We start from the raw sequence: 24,996 nt of genomic DNA on the forward strand, positions 1-24,996 counted from the left end.
TAAGTCTTTCTATCTTAAAAGGGATTCATCAACCTAAAAATAATATATTTTTGTTTGAAAATATTTTTCTTACTACTTTTACAAGAAACATCTAAGATTGCTGTAACTGAAAGCGATTAGAGAATAACTATTTGTTTTTTCAGTTTGACTACTTTGTGCATTTGACAGCACTTTATGTTCCGCCAGTTGTGTTCTATATCCTGTATAGTATATTTCCTCTTTTGTTTGTTCGCATCTTTCACGTAGCAAGAAGGAGGAAAACATATTTTAAAAAACAGGATAATACAATTGTAAAGTTGCAAAAATGGGCAGGGGGATATAGGGGCAGATGTAATATTAGAAACTACTTTCAACTTATTTTTTAAAGGCTGACTAGATGCTATCATTTAACTTCAAGTTAATTACAATTTTAGACTGGAAATTCATTAAGGTTTGTGAAGATGTTTGAGATCTTTTGTTCAAAGGTGCTGTAGAAATGCCAAGTGTCGTGTTTTTTATTAACATTTACAATTTTAAAGGCTCTAAAGCATATAGGAGACTATCTAGCTCTCAGTGCAGCAGCTCAGCCTGGGGACTACAGTTTAATTTTCTTAAAGTTGGTAATATTAGAAAACATTCCACAGTAACTGGGCACAAAGTATTTAATTCAATTGTAGTGAAAAATAATGCAGTTTTGTGGTATGTCAGACACAAAAGGCATGTGTATATATACTGTAGGGCTGAGGTTCTCAAACTTCATTGCACTGCAACCCGCTTCTGACAACAAAAATTACTGTGTGACCCCTGAGCCCCACCCAAGCAGAGGGGGGTCAAAGCCCAAGCCCACCACGATGGGCTTCAGCTCTGGCCACAAGTGGCGAGGCTTGGGCTTGGGCTCCGGGCCCCAGCAAGTCTAACATCAGCCTTGGCGACCCCATTAAAACGGGGTCGTGACCCACATTGTGGTCCTGACCCACAGTTTGAGAACGGCTGCTGTAGAGGATATATGTGGCTACGACACAGAGTATTTATATAGAATATAGATAAAGCCAGTTTTATAAAAATGTGTAGTATTTATAATGGTTAAAGAAAAAACTTCTATAAATAGTACAGTAAAACATAAAATTACATGTAATGTGCCTTTTCTACTCAAGTGAACTAAAGCTGTCATAGTTTCTGCTTCTGAATACAGCTTCACAGCCTCCAGATAAAAATATTTTGTTTAGAATTCAATCAAGTGTTTAAAAATTACTTCTGTTTTCAATCTTGGTTATTTCTAATGTTGATTGAATCAATCTCCTTTTCTGTTTCAGTCATCGGTTCAAGGAAGTTTTATCCTATAAGGTATGTAAACGTGTTTCAGTGGTTAGGTTTTCTTTGTGTGCCCTTTTCTGCATTTTCCCTGCGGTTTGTAGTGGAATGAATAATCTGTGTTTATCTTTTAATTATGAGGATGAACACACAATGTAAATGATGTTTAGTAATTCAGATCTACTCACATTCCTTCCACTTTTAAAAAAAAAGGCTTATTTTCAGTAAAATAAAATCAGATGATTTCTCCATAAAAGAACTTTATCCCTTAGTAAAGATAAGTAAAACACCCCTAAGATTCGTGTTTTGACATGCTTCATTTAAAATCTTCTGGATACCACTCACTTTATAGACTTTGTGTAAGTATTGATTGTTCTTAGGTATATAGACCTAATTAAATGTATAGGAGCATTTTTGTAGACTGCTTGCTTCTAGAGAACTCATTTTCCAATAGCTCTTATCTGAAAAATATTTAAAGAAATAGCTTGCTTTCTGTACAGCAACTTATTTATTAAAGTCAATACACTCTATTGTAAGCTTCAGATTTTTCCTCTATCTAATGATAGTGCTTCTCCTTAATTTGCACCTTGAGCATTAGATAGGCACTTTTATAAATAGAAATAAATAATAAATACAATTCTTTACTAAGATTGTTTTAGCAATTATTTTAATTAAATTTTAATTAAAATTAAAGTATTTAATATACATTTAATATATGTTATATTTGATTTAAGATGAGTTTAAAATGTCATTGATCAACAAACCTTTGAATAGTTGTATTACTCTCTTTCTCTAATCATTCTCCCGTGTGTGACTGGGTGTAGTGTTAACTAAAATTTTTGATTTCAAAATAAGAGGACTTTTTGTTCAATAATGAATTCTCATTCATGGCCGAATGGATTTTACTGTTTCTTTTGCCTAAATTTGCTTCCTTATATGTAATTTTTGAGCCAGTTCTCACCTCTTCTGTAATCAGAGGTGATGTGGGGGGTCACGCGGGATAACATGCCCCCTCAGATTTCTGCCAGGGCTTATATGCCTTTCCCTGAATCCCGCTGCATACCACCAAAACCTTTAAATTCTTCCCCTTCTCCCCTCCCACCTCCCACTACCAACAGGTATGTGTCGCCTCTGTCTGTCATGATCCTGTATTTGGAGGACCTACCTTGGAAATGCTCACCAGTGTTTTTGCTTTGTCTTCTCAGATCTCCCTGTGGACATCTTAGGACTCTTGATGTTATACAGTAACTTAACTGCAGAAAGTCCCTAGAACCTTGAGAAACCTCCTCGTACTTGAACAGTAGGAAGAAAACGCCACATGTTCCTTTCAGCCCCTAGCATTCTGTGTCCATAGAAATAAATAAATAATCTGAATATCTGTGTCAATGTCACTTTCATAGTGCTTTGACGAACTAGTTGTCAATGTTGGGACAAATTTACAAATAAGTCTGAGGACTGTTAGGTTGTCACATGCATTGTAGTTGTAGCCGTGTCGTCCCCAGCATGTTAGAAAGATGAAGTGGGTGAGGTACCTGTTATTGGACCAACTTCTGTTGGTGAGGGAGGCAAGCTTTTGAGCCACACAAACCTCTTCTTCAGGTCTGAGAATATAGGGAAAGGTATTCCAAGTATCACAGCTAAATGCTAACTATTTATGCTAAACAATCTTTTCCACCTTGCATTTAGTCATCCTCAAAGGAAACCTGCACAACACTTTCAAAAGACAAGCCTGGGAAATTGAATTCATAACTCTGCAAGACACTAAAAATCATGGACTGAACAGACAAACTAGATTTATGGCTTATTGCAACAATCCACTTATCCCATCTTTTTGTCCTATGACTGCAGAGGTGTTAACAAGCCACTCTACCTTAAATGTTTTTTTTTTAAATTAATTCATCCCTGGAAAGTTTAGATAAGGAATCTTATAATTAGTGTAGAGGTATTGCCTAGTTCTTATTGTTGTTTGTATTTGCCGTAGTGCCTAGGTCAACCACAACATAAATAATAAATACAGCTTACTGTACATCAAATAACTTTGGTTATAAATAAGGTTATAAGAAAGCTGTGATTTTTGTCGGGAGGAGAGGTTCCAAAAGTTGCAACCAGTTTGTTAAAGTTGCAGTGGTGCTATGGCAGGGGCCCACTCTGGGCAGAAGTGGAGGTGGGTGCAGGACTGAAACTCTCAAGGTCATCCACCCACAGCCCCCACTTCTGGAGCCCCTGTGAGGGGGCTGGTATTGCCAGTCCCCTTTCCCACCCATGCAGGAGGCACAAGCCCCTCCATCCAGCTCCTCTTACTAGCAGCTGTGGAAAGCAAAGTCCTTGAGATCGTCTTCCATGCTTGGAGGCCTGGTGGTTGGGGGGGAGGAGGCCACACCTCTGGATACAGCCCCTTTCCTCCAATGCCCAGGGTATGAGGGGGCCTGAACCCCTGCACCCTAGAACAGTTCTCAGCTCAAAGACCCCTGGAGGCCCTGTGGAAGGCTGGCACAACGCTACTCACTGAAATTTGGCCTGGTCACTCTGCCATCATGACAGAAGGGCATGTTCCAGTGGCATTATGACCCCATGCGCCAGATCGCAATGCCAAGCCTGTGGAGCAGAAGCACAATCTCGAAGACTTCAACCGTGGCTGCTGGTGTGTGGGGACGGTGCTAGTGCTTGGGCCTCCAATAGGGCTAGGACCAGGGGAAGCCCTGGTGGTGCCACATCGCAACATCATTCACTAAAATTTCACCTGGCTGCCACCCTGTCATAACAGAGGGGTGGTCAGGCCAAATTTCAGTGAGGGGCATTGCAAAAATAGTTGCAGTGAGTGCTGGAAATTATGGTTTCCACAACAAAATCATGGCCTGAGATTTTTGTACAGCCTTAATTATAATTAACTTTGGTTATACAGATAGCTATAAGCATTTTTGTATGTCACATTAGTATATTGGTTAAAATTATTGACTAGTGACTAAAGTTTCAATGTGGTGGGCAGACATTGCCTGTGTCCTTTAGTTCCCATTTTAAATTCATTTTTCTTAACTTCCTTTGAGAGATCCAAGGAGACATCAAGAAGAATGACAATTCCCATATAATGATAAATCTGATTTTTTTTAAACCAATTTACTTTATTTGTACATAACAAGACTTATAATAGACCAACAGTGTTATAGTATACATGGAATCCATTCACTGTTGGTCACCTTGGTCTATCTGCTATCATTTTACTTTTCTGATGGGAACATTTTGCCTTGATTCATTAGAGTTTAAAGTTGCAAAACTAGGGCTATGATGGTTGTAGGCTTGCGCCAGAAGACACTCAATGGCCAAATTTTTTATCTTTCCCTGAGGGATGGTTGGAAGGTAGGAACCAAACTACTTCTCATATTTAGCTTTGACAACTTAGTAGAATTTGCTCTCTCTAGAGAGCAAGTTAACCACACAAAAAGCTGGATAGTTTTAATTATGATGTTCTTTGTCCTGATAATGGCTGCGCCATATCTACCATCAGGAAATGTGACAGGTTGCTGTTCTTTCGAAGGGGAAATTATATAGTCGTTACCTGGACGCTAGTTAAACTTTCAGGTTGTCTCCACAGCAAAGTGAGATGTTTTTGTGTATTCACAAGCAAGTCCTCATTTTTCAAGTTAGTTGAGTGATAATGCTTACCTCAGAGTTCAGATCTGGTTTAACAGGCTGCGGAACTGGCAGGGGCAGTGGGCTCTCTGGGTTGGGTGGGGTAACCAGATGAAGGCAGGGAGCTCTGTGTATGCTCCTTCTTTCTATGAGAAAACTGAGCTGAGCCTGTTTCTTTGGAGACTTTAAGTTTGAGTGTGGTCCCATACCCTACCTAGGCGATGTTACAGCCTGAGATATAGGAGCTACCCTTCATTCATTCACTGAAATGACAATAGCTTAGCTTCCCAGCTCAGTGTTGTTTTTATTTGCTGCTGCTTTCCCTTACTTGGAGCCTCCTCCAGTACCTCTCCCACTAGCTCTGACTGCCCCTCCTGTACCAAAGCCAGGTGCTTTTGGAAGCCTCTGCCTGGAGGCTTAATTTGGGGTTTTTTTCTTAACAGCTCTTCCTGCTCTGACCAACTGCTCCAGCTTCTTCAAGCTTCCCAAACAGCTGCTCCAGCAGCCCGAATAGCTGGTAAAAAGTTACAAGTCAGACAGACACATCTGAGCTTGCAGTCCCTTCACCTAATGCAGGGACTGAACCTTTACAAATCATCTGTTTATATTAATCAAGAATGAAAGGATAACCTAGTTTGATTTAAGAAAGAGATACTCATTTTCAGAGCTCTAACTTTGGTTCTCTGTTATGTTCTATAGAAAAGTTTCTCATGTCTGTATTGCCATCTGATGTTACAGAGGGCTCTATAAAGCTGGACAATTCAGAAATAGTTCTTGCCAGAGCTGGTGCTAGCCCTCTGGGGACCCTAAGCAGGAATATTTTGCTCCTCCCAACACATAACAAAAAGTGAACAGGGGCTCCGTTTTGCTGCTTGGGGCCTTAAGCAGTTGCTTAGTCTGCCAGTGGCTAGCGCTGGCTCTGGTTGTGGTTGCTAGATCTTAGCACTTGAAATTTCAGGTGTCCCACTTAGTATAGCTTTCAGGAGCATTCTTTTCAGTTGTCATTACATCACAATCTTTCCCCATCCCACTGTGAGAATGGTTAACTTACCTACCCCTGCTTCATTTGTCTTGCTAGCAAAAGGCTAAAAATTGAAGTCAGAGTCAGTTCTTGATATCTTATAAGGAAGTTTCTACTTTTGTTTAAATTTATTTTGTGCTATAGAGTTGAGAGAGTTTCCCCATGTCAAGGTGTGGAACACTGGACTCCAGTTTCAAATTGATTCTATACTGATTTGGGTGGGATTTGAGCAATGGAACGTTGCCTTGTCCCCAACAAGAGTGATGGTGATTCTTTCCTGCTTCTGAATCATTACTGTTAGAAGACGCAGGATGTTTGAGTGCCCCACACTGCAGTTTGAATGCTACCCACAAATGGGGAGAGGACGTCCAAGTCTGACCCTGCGGCAGTAGGATGACTTGGCTGCCGATTGGTTTATACGGGAAGGGCTTAAGCAGCCTGAAGTATGCCACTCAAGAACACTGCCCTGTTGTTGGGGGCTGTGTCCAATTCCCCTGCTGAATGGAAATAGAGAAGTCTGATCCAGAGACAAACTCACTTCCCCAAAAATATAGGGAAGTAGAAGTATGGGTGTGGTTATTCAGACTTAAGTGGTACACACTTTCAAAGGCTGACTTGGAGCTGAAATAAGTACAAGTATAAATTAATTTTCATAGAACAATATTCAACACACACAGGTTTCTGGTACCATTGAATGTTTAAATAGGTTTTTTTATGCTGAAATTAAATAACTTTTAAAGAGTAATGAAATAAAACCATATTTCTGTGTTTTTTTTAATTCTAGGAGCACATGATTCTTTGCAGATTTGCAGATCAGACAGCTGTTCAGCTTCCACCCGAACGCAGACTAATAGGTATGCATTTCCACAGATCAGCTGTTGTGTAGAATATGTGCACTATATTTAGTGATGGGCTGAGCTTATGATATATGGGAAGAACTGGTACATTAATGAATAGGGAATTAAATTGCTGTTTTCTCAGCACACTTACAGCAGTGAGTGTTTCTGTTGCTGTATCTTTTTTCACTCTGGTAGTGAAGCATTTTTCCTGGTTGAAGTTTTTAAAATATGAGCTAGAGTATAATTTGACATTTTATTGATCATTATGTCTCTGCACCAGCTCCTTCCCCCTCCATACCCTGCAAAGGGAGAAGACTTCCTGAAGTTCACTAGAGACCTCCCTAAAGCCAATCTAGCTCCTGTAAAAAGTATTTAGGTACTCTGGCTATGGGTGGCAGTATGAAACCCCTAGATATATTAAACATGATATAGTAGTTGGTGATAAATCATTTAAAAAACTCGCTGACAAACATCCAGGGCCAGATGGGAACTGTCCAAGAATTGTGCAGAAAGTAGCAAAGATAGGAATATCTTTAGCAGAGATATTTAAAACTTCTTTGAAATTGAAGGACTTAAGTGACCAGAAAGGAAGTTGCTGTAACCCCTGTATAAAGGGAATTATCAAGGAAAGATACAGGAAGATAGACCTATATACTCAACTTCACTAGTAAGAACAAGCTAGATACATTGGTCAGAGTGAGTTTTTAAAGACTAATTAAGGATAATTAAATCTAGCAGCATTCTGAGAATGAAGCTACTTGGTTAGTGTACTGGCTTCCAACTCCTAGGAAAAAAACCAGTAATATATCTGTGGCAATGTGCAGTTCAGCTTTTAGCTATTTGATGTATTAAGTGGTAAGTTATGTTTTTCTGTTTTACATTTTTATATTGTCATGGTATATAATAGCAAAAACTATCTGCAGGTTGAGCAATTCCATGCAATTAATGACCAGCTGGACTAACGTGCATTGGTCTCTCGCTTCCTTCAGCGACTCATTAAGTGCTGGAGAATGTCCTCACCTGTTGGCAGTTATGGCTGAAGTCAGCCATGTATTAATTAAAAAAGAGGGGCTGATCCAAAGTAAAGAGGAAGGCTATTACTTTTTTAAGGAAAGGCTTTTACTAGATCCCAGATGCAAATGTCCCCAAAACATAGATATTCGCTAGGTTGATATCTGAACCTAGATCCGCATCTTACAGCTTAAGTCCATGTCTAGTTCTTGTGTAGGGTAATGACAAATGACAGATGTTCAAGAGCGGACAAAGAATTAGCTTAACTGTGGCAGATGGATGTATCATTCCTCTGCAATATTTAATCTTCCAAAGGGAAAAGGGAGACTACAAACTAATTTTCAAGTTAAAAAACGATTCAAGCCAAGGTAGGGCAGACACTGTTGGGGAGTGCAGGTAGATATTCTTGGCTCAAAAACACTTATGAAATACATCAAAGGCAGTAGGAAGAACTAATCTAAATACATTTTAAAAAGCTGCACTTACGGTATTCAAGGTATTTTCTATAGTTCAGACTACTAAAGGAAATACGGCAGATTCTGAGATAATTTCCAATTTTACTTAAAAATAGATATGATTGTTTTGCTATCCCCACTATATTTAGACAGGAAAAAAAAATGGTCAGGGTTACAGCTGACAATTATACTCCACCCAGTGAGAAGGGTGTCTTCTCTTTTGCTTGTGAGATAGCCATGGGAGATGGGAAGGAAACTGCCAGTTCAAAAGAGAGGGAAGGGACATCAAATGAGCTTCTGTCTGCCTTTTGATACAAAATGTCAGGTGTTTTTGAATCATTTCAACTTTTTGTATGTTCTCTGTCTCATAGAAATTGTACACTTTTCCTCACAAACTTGTTTCCCCAACAAAAAATAACACCTCATTGGTATTTCTATTTTAAAATGAACATTATTTTTGTATTCTATTCTATACCATTAGACATTAGACTATTCTTTTCTACTGAAAATCTTTATAGGGGTGTGGTTGCTGTGGATTAAGTCAGACTACATTTGTGTCAGATTCATGTTCTTTTGACAAGACAAGATCAGGTATTGAAAAGCTACATCAAATGCACTTCAGATTTTCTTTTTAAAGACGAGTTTTAAATGATGGAAAGCATGGAAACAATTTTGGAGGGCCGGGATGTCTTTTTTTCTATATTTGTAGATAGTGAGAAAGTGGCTTATTCTGCTTTTTTTTCCAGTCTTTTAAGATTGAGAAAAAATTATATATGTAGTAATGCTTACTGTGGGTCACACAACTTCTGTAAAATAGTACAGGTTTATTGGCTTGTCATGCTGCCCGTGTGACACCAGATAAACACCTCAAACTTAAAGGCCTGGTCACAACAGTTCAATCTGTTTATCTATCAATGGTGGTTATATAGTACCAATTACTGTCGGATATCTGTGACTAAAAAATTGTGCCAGCTTTTGTGAAATGTACCGTAGTGACTCGCCGATCCCAAATGCATTAAATTGTATTATTTTATCAAGCCATAGATAAGAGCATTGGAGTATGAAAAGGAGAGACTATAGTACCTTTTGCATCTTGTTCAGGACTTTATAATTATAAATCTTTAATACATCTCAAGATACTGGTGAAACTTTCTTGTAAGGGTTGTGAAACTGCTAAAAGTTCCAACTTTTCTGTGAATTATCAGTTCAGATAGTTTGGACATAGATAGGAAGCAAATGTATTGAATAATAATCACCTGAACTCTGTAAATAAAACAGATACCTTTGGATTTATTTTACTATGCTACAAAATTCTAAACCAAGAACAATTCAGTCTTTTCCTCTACAGTTGCTCAGATTTATTCCCAAATGTTTCGAAAATGAAGTTTTTGTTCTGATCTCTAGAAGTAATTAAACTGTATGTAACTGATGAGGGCAGACACATGCATGGCATTAAGTGGCAGTCCGCAGTTTGTATTAAACTCTAACACAAGGGAGAGGGCACTACCTGCCACTATCCATGCTCTCCAATACCAGGCATTTAATTGGCTCCAATAGAAGGGTTATAGGGCTCTTTACCATATAATCATAATTGGCATTAGGTAGGCTCATAATGCAGGGTAGGCTCTCCTCAGCCTACCCCCCAGTACTCTGCTCTCTTCTCAGTGCTAGCTCCTTCCCCCCCTGCAAGGGGGACAGGGGTTGCAGCAGGGTAAGGACCTTGACCCACAAAGGTTCACCTTATCACATGAGCACAAGGTTGGGGACCATTCATTTTATTCTCTTAACTGCACTGGAAACTGGCTGCAAGTTGCAATGAATAAACAACTCCACCCTAGTACCTCAGTTAGAAATTAAGCGTGTTCCTACTCAACCTCTTTTGGCTTGAACATGCTGCAAGGAAATCAGAAAACTCCCTGGTGCCCTTCCAATTGCCTCACTGCAGAAAAATTCCATCCTGACCCCCTAAACAGGCGATTAGCTAGACCTGCAGCATCTGTCAGGCCAAGTTCCCATTCCTAGTTCAGGTGGGTAGAGTGGGCTGTAACGGAGCTGAAAGAGGCTCTGTATGGCCCCTGCATTGGGCTAAATCCTGGGAGCTGGGGAGTGCTGGCCAATCAGCACCCCTCTCCCGCAGCCAGGGGGTTCCAGAGACTTCCATGGGGCGGAGTTACCTACTGTCTCTTGGCGAGTGTCTCCCTCCCTTCTGCTGGGACTGTCCCCCTTTCATAACTGGCCCCATCAAGTTCCCCCGCCCATTGATGTGGGTGTGGAACATTTCTGGATCTTGCTGGTGAGCAAGTCACCCTGAGTAAACTTTGTTCAGTATTTTATTTTTGTATTTTCTATGGAAATGGGCTAATATTTCTGTTAAACACTTGAAGATTTCCAGATTTTAGACAAGACATGAAAGAGATTAGGAAAATGGCTATGGCTGATGGGAAGTGGGGACCACCCCTACCCCACCATGAGGAGCTGGTGCCAATCTTTCCCTAGTACCAGGAGCCGTCTTTACCTGCCACGTACACGTGATGTATCCCACACCCCGTAATTTTGGGTAATAGAAAAGAACACATTGTGTTTCTCCGTCCATAAAAAAGGATAATAATCCAACCTCTTTGTCATGTGAGGTTTGTGAGGCACACACATAAAATAATGGTTGCCATACAAATATTAATTATTTAATTAAGTAAATAAAAATATAGGTAAAATGGGGGAAAGCAGATTTAGAGATGTGGTACATCTGGATTAGGTTGCTTCTAGATTCTAAGTTATTTACTGCTGTGTTTTTCTGACATCACTAATAAATGAACAATGTTCATTAATGTTGTTAATGATCTGGATGATGGGATGGATTGCACCCTCAGCAAGTTCGTGGATGACACTAAACTGGGGGGAGAGTTAGATATGCTGGAGGGTAGGGAAAGGGTCCAGAGTGACCTAGACAAATTGGAGGATTGGGCCAAAAGAAATCTGATGAGGTTCAACAAGGACATGTGCAGAGTTCTGCACTTAGGAAGGAAGAATCCCATGCACCACTACAGGCTGGGGACCAACTGGCTAAGCAGCAGTTCTGCAGAAAAAGACCTGGGGATTACAGTGGATGAGAAGCTGGATATGAGTCAGCAGTGTGCCCTCGTTGCCAAGAAGGCCAACGGCATAGTGGGCTGCATTAGCAGGAGCATTGCCAGCAGATGGAGGGAAGTGATTATTCCCCTCTATTTTTGCACTGGTGAGGCCACATCTGGAGTATTGCATCCAGTTTTGCCCCCCCCCCCCCCCCCCCCCCCCCCCCCCCCCGCTGCAGAAAGGATGTGGACAAATTGGAGAGAGTCCAGCCGAGGGCAACCAAAATGATCAGGGGGCTGGGGCACATGACTTACAAGGAGAGGCTGAGGGAACTGGGCTTGTTTAGTCTGCAGAAGAGAAGAGTGAGGGGAGATTTGATAGCAGCCTTCAACTACCTGAAGGGGGGTTCCAGAGAGGATGGAGCTAGGCTGTTCTCAGTGGTGGCAGATGACAGAACAAGAAGCAATGGTCTCAAGTTGCAGTGGGGGAGGTCTAGGTTGGATATTAGGAAACACTATTTCACTAGGAGGGTGGTGAAGCACTGGAATGGGTTACCTAGGGAGGTGGTGGAATCTCCATCCTTAGATGTTTTTAAGGCCTGGCTTGTCAAAGCCCTGGCTGGGTTGATTTGGTTGGTGTTGGTCCTGCTTTGAGCAGGTGGTTGAACTAGATAACCTCCTGAGATTTCTTCCAACCCTAATCTTCTATGATTCTTATGCCAAAGGGTACATTTCTTTGTACATCATATGTTTCTACTAAAAATTAAGGCGGTCTTTTAATGTTTCTGTTTTTGTTCTGGTGTTCTAGGAAAACACTGTATGGGGCTGGTGGATCTGGATCGGGCATGGGCTGCAGAAGGAGGCAACTACTCTGTCCAAGTGATGTCCATGGAGCCAGAGAGTTGCTCCCCAAAGAACAACATGGTAGTGGGTGTCCCTATTTAGGTTAGGAGATTTATATTTAATTTTAATTTAGGCATCAATCATGATCAACACCTGATAACATCCAGGGGTTCAAACTGCTGGGAAGCAGACATCAAACATCCTGAACCCATGGTCTTCAGAAGAGGAAGTAGCAGGAAAAGGGTTGGAAAGTTGGCTGCCTACAGAGCATCACAAATCCTACTTGTAATATGTTATTAAATGACTGCTGGCTTTCATATTGAGAATCCTCAGAAGTGTTCACCTGTCCACAGAGTAATATCCACCAGTAAAGGTTGGAAAAGTTTTGGTTTCATTGCTGGAAAGGTGATTTTCTTTTCAGTACAGCCATCTCCGCTGGTTTTTCACATTTTGAAATTACAGCTCAAAACAATATTTATGTTCACAGGTTGAGTATTTATCTGACAGCAATGTAGGTCTCCAGATGGACAGTAAGAGTTGCTGAATGTTTTGTACTTACATTTGAAAAATCTAGTCACATATTTATGGTGTGACTTTTTATGGGCAATCTGTACAATAATAGATCGTACATACTGTATGGCATTAGTTGACTTTTTGTTATAAAAAGTCTACACTGTTGTAACAGTATTGTTTTTGATAAAGATCCTTGAAATACTTTCTGCATCATTCTACTCATCAAAATACATATTTTAATCTCTTAATTTGTTTTTAACATTTCAAATTTCTTTGGATGTGTGGCATGAGAATTTTGTGCTGAGGAATCTGAAAGAGTGGACAGCCTCTTAGAGCAAAATCCTTCTGTTTATCCACTGAACAGACAGACAGAGGCAGACACTGTGTGAGCCTCCTGATTAGAGCTGGATATATGACAGAGTTTTTTGGTTGCTGGCAAAAAAAAAAAAAAGGTTTTGGATTGATTTGAAAATGAAATTATTCAATATTTTTTGTTAATATAATAATAATAGTAACAATAATAATAATTTCAGGTTGAATGAAATGTTTTGTTTGTCCTGAATTGAAATGTGGTGTTTCCATTTTGAGCATTTAATGTTTTTAGTAAAATTAAAGGAAATTTTTAAATAAAAAGTAATTTTGAATCAAAAGATCAAAATGTTTCATTTCAAAAATGTCAAAACAAAACATTTAGATATTTTAGATTTTTTTAAAACAAAATAATTTTGGCAAAATTGACATGAATTCACAAAATGTGTTTGTCACTGACTATGCATTTTTCACCAAAAGAAGATATCTACCTATGCCTGATACCTCACTACTTACCTTGGCAAAGATTACTATTCATCTTAGATTGAGAAACTCGTTGCCAGTGCTGGCTGATGTCTGTACTGTTTCTAAAACAGAGTAATGGTTATATTTGGAAATGCTGAATTTTTATCTGTCATCTTCACTTATTTTTACTAAATTTAAAATGTGTAGACAGATGCATTATGGGAACCCTGTGAAAATATCTCCCATATATATGTTACAGCAGTGGTTCCGAAACTAGGGGCGCCACTTGTTCAGGGAAAGCCCCTGGTGGGCCGGGCCGGTTTGCTTAACTGCTGCGTCCACAGGTTTGGCCGATCACGGCTCCCAGTGGCCGCAGTTCGCTGTTCTCGGCCAATGGGGGCTGCGGGAAGTGGCGCAGGTCAAGGGACGTGCTGGCCACCCTTCCCGCAGCCCCCATTGGCCTGGAGTGGTGAACCGCGGCCAGTGGGAGCCACAATCAGCCAAACCTGCGGTCGCAGCAGGTAAACAAACCGGCCCTGTCCGCCAGGGGCTTTCCCTGAACAAGCGGTGCCCCTAGTTTGGGAACCACTGTGTTACAGTAAAAGGAAAATGAACCTCTTGTGTAGTAGCATCTTTATATCCTAATTTAAATTAGTAGCATCATTCATTGACATTAACACAAATCAAAATAGAATATAATGAATTTGCTTGACAGGTTTACTGATTTGGTGCATTTATGAATTTTGAAATTTGTTAATTTAAAATATAACTAAAGTTTTGTCAGTGTGGCTATCACCTTAACTCTCAATGAGTGTTGCACACGAATCTACAAGATGCTTGCAGAGATGGGGGAAAGAAAAGCCATCCTCTGAATTTTTTTCTATTTTATGGTTACATCTCCAAAGGGTCTAGGTGTCCTTCTGTGTGAATGGCAGTGGAAGCCTACATGCTGCTTCATTTAGAGATGCAGGCCTACACAAGCAGATGTAACTTCATACCTGCATCTTGAATTTTTGACTACACTATGATGCTTTTACACTAACTTCTTGACAGGTCAGGGACGGAAGTGTGGTCTTATTCTTGTATCATTCTAGTAACAGCAAAGAAACTGCACATTGTGGGCTGAGAATCTAGCTCAAAATATATAACAGCATCCGATGCCTCCTGTAATTTCTCAAGCATACCCAAACAGAAGTTAGTTTTAGAGGCAGCGGTAACTTGTTCCAAGTCTGAATACCATCTCAGTTAAATTCACTTCAACTGAATCCAGGAATAAAGTGTGGAGAGAGGAAAATTGTTACTGCATGTTGCACAGAAGGAAGGACTCACCAGGGTAAGTCACACGGTGCAAGCTCCATTTTGTCTACTTTAGAGGCTTGCATCAGAGAGAGACATCTATCTAGGCAAGCCCTATGCAGTTGGTTTTAAGCCTGGTGATTGCTAAGAGGTGGATTTAAGGAGTAGGCTTTGCTGGTCACATTTGTCTAGTATCCTACTGTAACAGATGGTTTTCTATGAACCTACATTTATAATTTGATATCATACTTATAAAATCTCTGGAGTTTCTATTTGAATAACCTGTCATTTTGTCTTGGACCCATCAATAAGCAAGAAGGGGCTGGGGCTGGGAGCTAACATTGAGTTAACATCTGCAGACATCTGCCTAGGAGATGGCCATTGAATAAAAGGAAAAAAGAACAGTAATCCTAGGAAGCAGGGGAGATAATTCTGGGCAAACATCAGGGTAGTCATCTGTGTGCGGGTGTCTTTATTTCTGCCCCTTTTCTTTCTGTGTTTCTGTTATGTGAGTTAGCTGCTTTCTAAATCTCTCAATACATTTTAGCATTGCTGTATTTATGTGGAACTAATACACAAATGCATACATCCTGGGTGCGGGCAATATGCCTCCTTACTATCTTCTTAATTTAATCTTACTGAAATGCATGATGATGACATTGATATTGTTCCATTAAACCGATCTAGTAGTTAATTATGAAAGACACATATGTTGTCAAATTATTTATTAGTTATTCCTACAGTGATGCATGTAAAACATTTTGTTCGTGGGGCTGCAAAAATTCTTGATTGGGATTTTTTCCAGGCACGTGAATGCTTGACTTCGAGTTAGTTGTCTGATGGACCTCTGGAATATGTTTTCAAAAGTAGTCTTATGGAATCAATAGCAGAAATGGCACTTTGGATACCAGACTTCAAAGGATTAATATGATATTGTAATATAATGATATAACTGTGACAAACAGCAGGTCCTGCCAAGAGGCGCAGCTATTCTCATTGTAAAAAAAATTAATCTTGTTCCTTATACAAACGATCTACTATAACTGTTTTTCAGTTAAGATTTTTGTTTGGGATTAGTGAACATGCTCTGCCCATGATTTCTGTTCTTCATTTATTAGAACCATATTGAACTAGAAATGTGTTGTTCCTTGAAAGGTTATTGGATACCTAAGGTGACAGTCCATCACTTTTGCAAATGTTCCTAAATCTTTTCTGTAAGCACAGATAATAGTAAAGTTGAAAGTTCCATATGTGATTTCTACAGCAACCATGTTTTTGCCCATGAACCTGTGATCATTGTGTATGATTCCATGTTTGCTGATGTGTGACTCAATCTGAGTTCTTCTAGATCAGTGGTTCTCAACCTATTTATCATTGTGGGCCCCAGGTTGAGAACCACAGCGCCCCCCTGCCCCCTCCATACCCCCTGACAGATCCCTATGCCTAGCGCCTCCCGTCCAGAGACCCCTCCACAGAGTGGGGCCAGGAGCAGACCCCGACCCCATGGGGCCAGTTGGCAGCCCTGGACCCCGGACCCCTGCCATGTCGGGCCGGACAGCAGCCCCAGACCTGGGCGGCGGGAACCTGGATCCTGTCGCGCGGCCCAGCAGCCTTTAGCACACAGCTGGGCCACAGCTATGTGCTAATTGGGCTGCATGTGGCCTGCGGGCCACAAGTTGAGAACCGCTGCTCTAGATTATCCCCAGATTATTACTTTGAAAAGAATGAAGGTCACTAATAACATTTTACCTATTTACAAGGCTAGCTTTTCAACAAAAAGGAGGCACACAAAAACACATTCCACATACAGAAACTTTCACTGAAACGATCAGTGGCTTTCATGGGTTAAATTCAGTAGTCTCTAGCAAGTTCCAAAATTATACCAAAACATTAAATGAAGCTTTAGGTCTCCTAAATGAATAACTGATTAAAGTTATATGCAAAAAGTGAAGCTGAGAACTTTTTTCATTTGACTTTTAATTATCTCTCTTATTGACTCCATAGTTAAGGGCGTAAAAAGCTGCCCCTTCCCCCAATCCCTGGTTCCACTCAAAATGTTTGAAAATGTTTGAAAATTCTCCTCGTTAATCTCAGGCTTGAGGAAACATATTTTGGGTAAATTAAAATAAATCACTCAAACCATTTTTGAGTGGAAAAGTGACAGGCTTCTGACTTTGTAATGTGTGTCAAATTGTTTATTTGCTAACTGGGAATTGAAAACAAGCATGGGCTCAAGAGTTTAACTTTGTTACATACTTTTTTATTTCCTTAAAACTAGTGGTTGAGATGAGATCATTTGGAGCAAAATTGAACAGTTTGAGATTTTTCTGTTAACTGATTAAACAGTCAGTGATTCCAGAGATTAAATTCTTCATTGACTCTTTGGCCCTCACCCATTAGTCTGTTTCGTCTACTTGTTGCATATTGTTATAAGCCTTGATTGTGAACCTCTTTAGGTCAAGGGCTGTCTTTTTTACTAGTTTGTACAGCACCTACTTCAGTGTGGCTTGATGCTTGCTATGGGGTCCCTAGGTGATACTAATACAAGTAATGAATACCAATAATATTAATTAGTGGTCATTCCAGTACTAACCTATTAAGTAACTAACTTAATAAAAATAAGTTTCTAGCCGTTGTCCAATATCCTTCAGAAATGTAAGCCAGGCACCAGAATTGAAAGTTTGCCAAAACTCGGTCTTGTTTATCAATCACAAGCCCTGAGCCATTAACCTCCAATACTCCTCATGCATTCCTGCTTCAAATAGATTTCATCTTCTATCCTTCCCCTGTCCAGTGCACTCCCCATATGGCTTTGGTAGCTTCCCTGCTAAAGTCACAGGGATAAACTGTCAGTGTCATTGCTCCCTCTGGTTTTAAGAGTTAGAACAGTACTATTCAGTATATACAATGGGTGAAATCCTGGCTGCATTGAAGTCAATGGCAAAACTCCCATTGGCTTTAATGGGACCATAATGTCACCCTTTGACTTTAAACGAACGAGATGTGAAATTAACAAAGGATTACAAAGAACACAGAATTTCCAATAAGGAGCTAAAAGCATGTGTGAATTGTTGCAAAGTGTCTTGACTAAACGGCATCACCCAGAAACCCTCTCCCCTTAAACAAACAGGTTGCCAAGACTAATAGTAAAACAGGAGAGGAAAATGGCCCTGGAATGCAGCGGAACTGGAAAAAACGGCATGAACCCAGAACAAGCTCTCAGCACTGTCACAGATGGCTGAATCTGGTAAAAAGTATGAGATACCAGAATGGAGCAGACACCCAAGCAACACGGGCCATTGCTCACACAAGCACCAAGGCTAATGTGTAACACAGTGACAACCTGGAGAACACAGCCAGCAACTGTGTACAGAGTGTGGCCAAAGCAAATAAGACACAGGCACACAGTGGAAAGTCAATAATGTATTAATGATTCCTAGCTATTTCACAGATCGATCATAAAATAATCTAGGGGCATACATATATTACATTGTATTGCAACTCTGTTTAACCAGATCTTCCATAGAAATCTCATAAAATGACCATCATATCTACCAATTCAAGAACACAGATGCACATTGCACAGAGCCCAACTTCAGCTCACTTTTTCTGTGGTGATGTCTGGGAGTGTAAGATACTACAAGACAAGACAGTGTCATTGTTGATGCACTATGTATGCACACTTCCTCTGCCAGCTCTAGTTCATCGTGATTATCTGGCAACAAATCATGATTATCTGATCTGAGAGCACAGAAATAATTTAATGCTGTCCCTGTTGCTGCTTGTTATGCCTACTGTTGTGTTTATCACACCCTCTTTTCAGTGCATTTGCCCTTTCAGAGCATGGTTAGCTCCTCATTATCACCTTGGTTGGTGTGCCAAGGTTACCAGTTTTGGTGCCAATTATCCTCTTCTGGTACTAAAAATGCCTTCTTTGTCCAACTTGAGTTACACAGTGTAATTGGACAATCGAGCCCTATCAGGTTTTTTGTTTGGGCACTAAAACAATTTAGATTTTCAGGCAGCGATACATGTAGCTATGAAACTGAGATTAAATTGATGAAAAACTAAAGTCTCATAGACATAAAAGCCTTAGGATACAGTGCATAGAAAAGAAAAGGCATTTCCACTTCCTAGCTATGTATATCACACTTGCTGTAATTTAAGTCTAATTTCAGAAAAGCTCTTTGACAGTCTGTCTGTTTACTGTAATTCATCAACATATTTAGTTCATGTTAAAATTCCCACCAAACTACATAGGTTGTAATTTCATCTGCTAAGTGATGGTGTGCTTTTTGAATAGTGGTTGTGGGGGGGCGGTTTCTTCTCACAGTACATGTTTTCTAAGCCAAATTTCATGCCATGAATATTTTTTTAATTGTTAACAGTTTTTCTAAGTATTAAAAGCCTGATTTAGTTTAGGATAACACATCCGTATACTTGTAGGGCACTGTATTTTATTTTAGCAAGTCATTTTGTTACTTAGCAATCATAATTTGTAACACTTTTAAAAGTATTTGGTTGTTGCTATTTGTGTATATTATTTTCAGACTATAATTCGGATTTGACCAGGAGGCTTGTAGAAGACACATTTTAAAAAGAGAAGAGAATGTTATTCTCATCAGTGTCTCTTAGCCTACCATGAACTGATACCAACCTTACACTGGAAGTCACAATCCATAATGATGATATACTCCAAATTCCAAGTTATATCAGTAAAGCTGTTATACTTATAAGAAGCACACGGGATCTTTGTAGGGAAGAAGGCAGCACACTGCATTTATGCTTTTCAATCTCTCTCTCACACACACAGTCCTGCCCAGTTGATGTTTATAGTTACCAGTCCAGAGTCTGGATCAATCTAGTGGCCAGCCAGATTGGTCGCAGAGGGGAGCAGGGCTTTGTCGGTCGCAATCCGATGCTCCTGGAGTGTGGCAAGACGAACCCAAAGTCCCATGGCAAAGCACCCTGTTCTTATAGTCCTTTTTCTCTGTTGAAGTCTATACAGGGTTGTCAATTTGCCCTTCATCAATCATGGATACGCGTTGATGGTTCTTTGGGGTCAACAAATCTCGATAAGTGTCTTCGCTCTTCCTTTCTTGATCATCTGGTTAACAATGGCCTTCGCACCTTATCTTTTCCTGATGCATGCATTCCTTATTCACACAAGCAGTCTCTTACAGAGACCAAACAGTCTTTTACAGAGACTTTGAGAATACAAACAGTAGTATTTTATATCGAGCAAAAAGGCATTGCAAATTAAACCTTGCTAAGTTTTACAATCAATAACCAAGACAATTTACATTGAGACCCAGGCCTTCAATGTTCCTCTAATCTACTTAACATAGACACAATACAGAATCCTGTTTCTTACTAACTAAACCTTAAAACAAAGAACGAAAGAGGGCCCAATTTGTAATGGATATGGGAAAACAGAATCTCATAGTCCCAGAGGGTCATTCCTTTCTGCTGTTCACATGGGGTGGCTAGCAGGATGAAATCAAATTATACATTAATTCTTATAGTGCAATTCTAAAATCATGCCCTTACAAAGCTGAAATGGAAACATCTCATAATATACATCCTTAGGTTAATAAAAATTAACACAGAAACAGTACATTACAGTACGTGAAAGACTTAAGAAACAACTAAGACAAAACATGCAAAAGAAACGTGTAAAATATATGTTGCAGAAAATTGCAAAAGCATTACATGTCACCCTTGGAGAGTTCTTGAGAGAAGTGATGGGACAGTAAATCCATCCCCAATGGCAGTACTGTGACCCACTGTGTGGAAAACCCAATCCAGGCTTACGTTCCCTCAAGGAGCATACTCAGTCCCTTGGAGGAAGGAATTAAAGAATGTGTCACACAATAGCGACTCTTCTGTACTCTGAAAGAGAGGCATTGATGGACTCTAAAGGTTCCACAGGCTTTGGGTGAACATGTTATGGTTAAGATATGAGGTCTTAATGTGAAATGTGTTTAAGCAAGGAGGAAATGGATGGATTTTCATGGTTAAGTTATAAATGTGGAAGAGTCTGGTATTAAAATGCCATATTTATGGATAATGAAGAAAGCCAGAAAGCAAGTGCTTTTCCATTGAAGAGAATCTTTCAAATGTACTGCATGACCTTTATGCTGCCAGACAGCTGAGATCACATGAGGTGAGGTGCTTCTTGTATATGGATTGGAGGTGGGAGGGAGGGAAGTTGTTTGAGAGGAATGCTCTCTAGCAAAGCTCAGCTTTACTGATTTTCATTGTGTATTTAAAAACATAGCCTTCTGCTATTTGCTGGACTATGGATCAGTAGTGGGTTATTTATGTCTGTTGGAGTTGGAACAGTGAGAAGGGCTGCTTATGCAATTTTATAACTAGATTTATTTAAGATCTGGTTGTATTCAGTCTGTCATGCATGCAGATGCAATGGTACATTAAAGATTATTAAATAAAATAATGTATATGCATTTTAACAGCTTACATCCAATGGATCTTCTTACAGTTTTACAAAGAAAATATCTCAAAAAGATGATCTGTGGTAACATCACCAACATAGTGGATACCGTGGCATCATATGGAGTGAAGTCATGAGCCTGAGGTCCTAAAAAGAAGAAAAAGGTAAAGAATAAAATAATAGTATATAGTAAATATATGTTTTTTTAATAAAATGCAGAATTAGTCTGTGGAACTCACTGCCACAAGATATCATTGCGGCTGAATTCTTGGCAGGATTTTTAATAAGGAATAGTCTTCAAGGATATAGAACATCCACTGTTACAATAGATAGGCGAACAGAATTATGAGGGATATAAGTCTTCATGCTCATACTGGAAGTGGTTGGCTATTTCACAACTGTCTATTACAAAGATTAAGGGACATGTCTTTGAAGCAGGGCACTAGTGCTGGCTGCTGTTGGAGATAAACTACTGGACTAGATGGACCATGGTCTGATCCATTGTGGCAATTCCTGTGTTCTGTTCTTTGTAATGCCCCTAATTGAAGCCTACAGTAACGGATCCTTTTTTTTTTAAACTGTGCTGCTCCCTGTTAATGTACTGTAATTTTTGAACGGCTAACATTTTCTTCATGTACCTCAGCATAAATCATAGATTCTATTTATGGATGGATATTAGCTTTCATACTCCAATTGTTAGAGTTCATGAACTATAATATATGTTATTACGGTAGGATGGAAGCTATGAGAGTGTAGCAGACTGGCAATAATTCTGGAATTTTTAATTTTTTTTTAAAAGGTTCATTCAACAAAAACTGCTCTAAAAGAACATTATGGGACTTCAGCTAGTGGCCAGTAGTTACAATAGCTGCATGCAACTGTGCACATTATTTTTGCGTGCTCCTAGAGAATATGTACGAATGCCTATAATATGTGTACACGTTATGATGTCCAACTGCCTGTGTATATATGCAAATACCCATTTTAGGTCTGTGCATGTTGTGTTGTGAATTTTCCTGCTCTGCAGCAAAAGAGTATCCCTCCAACGGGGCACGTTTGGCAATTTTTTAAAAGTACATGTATAAATAAAGAGAGTTGTCAATTACTCCAATATCAAATAAAATAACCCAGCAAATAATAATTAACCTCTCTACAAAATCCCAACCAGACTCTCATCCCTGCATTGCCCAGTCTTATTCAATACCCATGTCCTTATGCGCAAGGCAAAAAAGATGTTCCTTGCCGCAGGCTAACGAATTCAAGTTGTTGTAGACTAAGGGTAGAAACAAGTTCCGTAGGCTCAGCAACCTAATGGATAATTGCTTCTCTGTTTTACCACTAGATTTCAAATTTAGACTCCTCTACTGACCTCCATGCTACAACTGTATGTCAGAGAGAGAGGCAGTCTGTTAGATAAGTGGGTCTCAGGCCATATAGGACTTTGTACATCAAAACCAACATCTTGAAATCAACCCAGAAACCAATAGACTGATTGTGGAGCACAGATTTAATATATTCACAAAAAGAAATGGCTTCAAATTCTGAATTGTGTTCACGCAGCCACAGGGGACTGCACGGAATTCTGTATCTTGTGTAAGCACTGAACAACTAATAGTTCAGAGGCTGGATATGGTCACACGCATGCCATAATTGCCTGAACATATTACACATTCTTCTGTGATCTCATGTATAATCTTATGAGGAACTTTGGGTTGGCCATTAAAGCAAGAGACTAAGTGTTGACGAGAGCTGGGCATGAAACAGTTTTCCCATCCCATGAATATTTTTGAGTATTTGATTTTTTCCCCCCATTTTTGCTTCTGGATGAAACTGAGACTTTTTGAAGTTTTTTGATGAAACTTAAGTGTTTGCAATATGCTTGTGATCCTCTACTAAAAGCGCTATGTAAATGCTGCTGTAAGTATTGTTATTATTATTATTCACAATTAACCTATAGTGATCTCACTGAAAATAGTAGATATTGATTCTGATCTCCATGAAGTCATTAGTAGACTTCATTGAGTGTTGGGTTAGGCTATAAAACCACAAGATTATGCCCTGCTCATGTAACAGTGTCCCAGGATCTCAATCATATCCCTAAACATTGACCATGGCTTATAGAATGAGCCATATTTTAGTGTCTTTTCCAATGGTCTGTATCTTGACAATGCAGCGTTGTTGCCTTTGGGGCCTGCAGTGCAAACAGTGGTCTGAGTCCCAACATAACTCTTGAATATACAGTCATTTTGGTGCAGTGGAGTCTACAGGCTACCGTTAGAGCAACAGTGACATCAGATGAGCAGACTTTATAATAGAATAGTCTACGGCAGTGGTTCTCAAAGCTGGTCCACCACTTGTGCAGGGAAAGCCCCTGGCGGGCTGGGCCGGTGTGTTTACCTGCCGCATCCACAGGTGTGGCCAATCGTGGCTCCCACTGGCCGCAGTTTGCTGCTCCAGGCCAATGGGGCTGCGGGAAGCGGCGCAGGCCAAGGGATGTGCTGGCTGCCCTTCCCGCAGCCCCCATTCGCCTGGAGCAGCAAACCGCGGCCAGGGGAAGCCACAATCGGCCGAAACTGTGGATGCGGCAGGTAAACAAACCAGCCCAGCCCGCCGGGGCTTTCCTTGCACAAGTGGTGGACCGGTTTTGAGAACCACCGGTCTACAGCTCTGTTGTTGCCCAGTAAGGGACTACAGAGTATTCAGTATCTATATCTGAATATAAAGAGTTAACATGTTTTTAAAAAGGCACATTTTCCCTGAATATGGCCCTCTGGTTGCATTAATGACATTGAATTTTGTCATTAAGTAATCTGAACAGAAGCTTCTCTTTACCTTGGCGGGGAGCTTTAGCCAAATACTCACGTTGCAAGTAGATTTACAGCCCTTACATATAGGGATAATAGGATTTCAGGATAAATTACCAGGGCTATTGAATGCAAATCAAGACTTCCTATTTTTGCATGTGGGTATTCAGATAATTCTTTGACTGTTACATGCAGAGGTTGGTTTAAATGTTCAGGCACAGAACACCACCACTATGATTTTCATGAAATATGGACCTACTTATCTGTTATATTAAAAAAAAAAAAAAAGGGGCAAAGGAAGAGCCAGTGCAATGCAGAAAAGACCAGTACCAAAGCTAAGAATATAAGAACAGCCATACTAGGTCAGACCAATGGTCCATCTAGCCCAGTATGCGGTCTTCCGACAGTGGCCAATGTCAGGTGCTTCAGAGAGAATGAACAGAACAGGGCAATTATTGAATGATTCATTCCTTGTCATCCAGTCCTAGTTTCTGGCAGTCAGAGGTTTAGAGAGACCCATAAAATGGAGTTGCATCCCTGACCATCTTGGCTTATAGCCATTGATGAACCTCTCCTCCATGAACTTATCTAATTCTTTTTTTTAACCCATTTATACTTTTGTCCTTCACAACATCCCCTGGCAAAGAGTTGACTGTGTGTTGTGTGAAGTACTTTCTTAGTTTTAAACCTGCTGCCTATTAATTTCATTGGGTGACCCAGAGCAAATAATACTTCCCTATTCATGTTCCTCACCCCATTCATGATTTTATAGACTTCTATCATATCCTGCCCTTAGTTGTCTCCTTTCTAAGCTGAACAGTCCCAGTCTTTCTCTCTATCTCTCTCTCCCCATATGGCAGCTGTTCTCTACCCCTAATCATTTTTTGCTCTTCTCTGTACTTTTTCCAATTTTAATACATCTTCTTTGAGATAAGGTGACGAGAACTGCCCAGAGTGTGGATGTACCATGGATATATATAGTGGCATTAGATATTTTCTGT

General features: G+C 40.0%; 1 protein-coding gene across 11 annotated transcripts in view; it reads left to right on the forward strand.

Annotated features, from left to right (window-relative positions):
• Positions 1-12,915, forward strand: part of GSTCD (glutathione S-transferase C-terminal domain containing) — a 124,091-nt gene extending 111,176 nt beyond the window's left edge. For 8 of the 11 annotated variants that reach the window (XM_043545283.1, XM_037896995.2, XM_027833583.3 and 5 more), the window contains 3 exons: positions 1,293-1,323; positions 6,723-6,792; positions 12,120-12,915. In XM_043545283.1, the coding sequence (XP_043401218.1) occupies positions 1,293-1,323; positions 6,723-6,792; positions 12,120-12,256 (238 nt within the window). In that variant the 3' untranslated portion in view covers positions 12,257-12,915. The other 3 variants (XM_043545286.1, XM_043545287.1, XR_006290346.1) reach the window with 2 other exon arrangements.
• The last annotated feature ends 12,081 nt before the right edge of the window (positions 12,916-24,996 follow it).

Source organism: Chelonia mydas, chromosome 4 (assembly GCF_015237465.2).
Source record: "Chelonia mydas isolate rCheMyd1 chromosome 4, rCheMyd1.pri.v2, whole genome shotgun sequence".
Classification (NCBI taxonomy): domain Eukaryota; kingdom Metazoa; phylum Chordata; order Testudines; family Cheloniidae; genus Chelonia; species Chelonia mydas.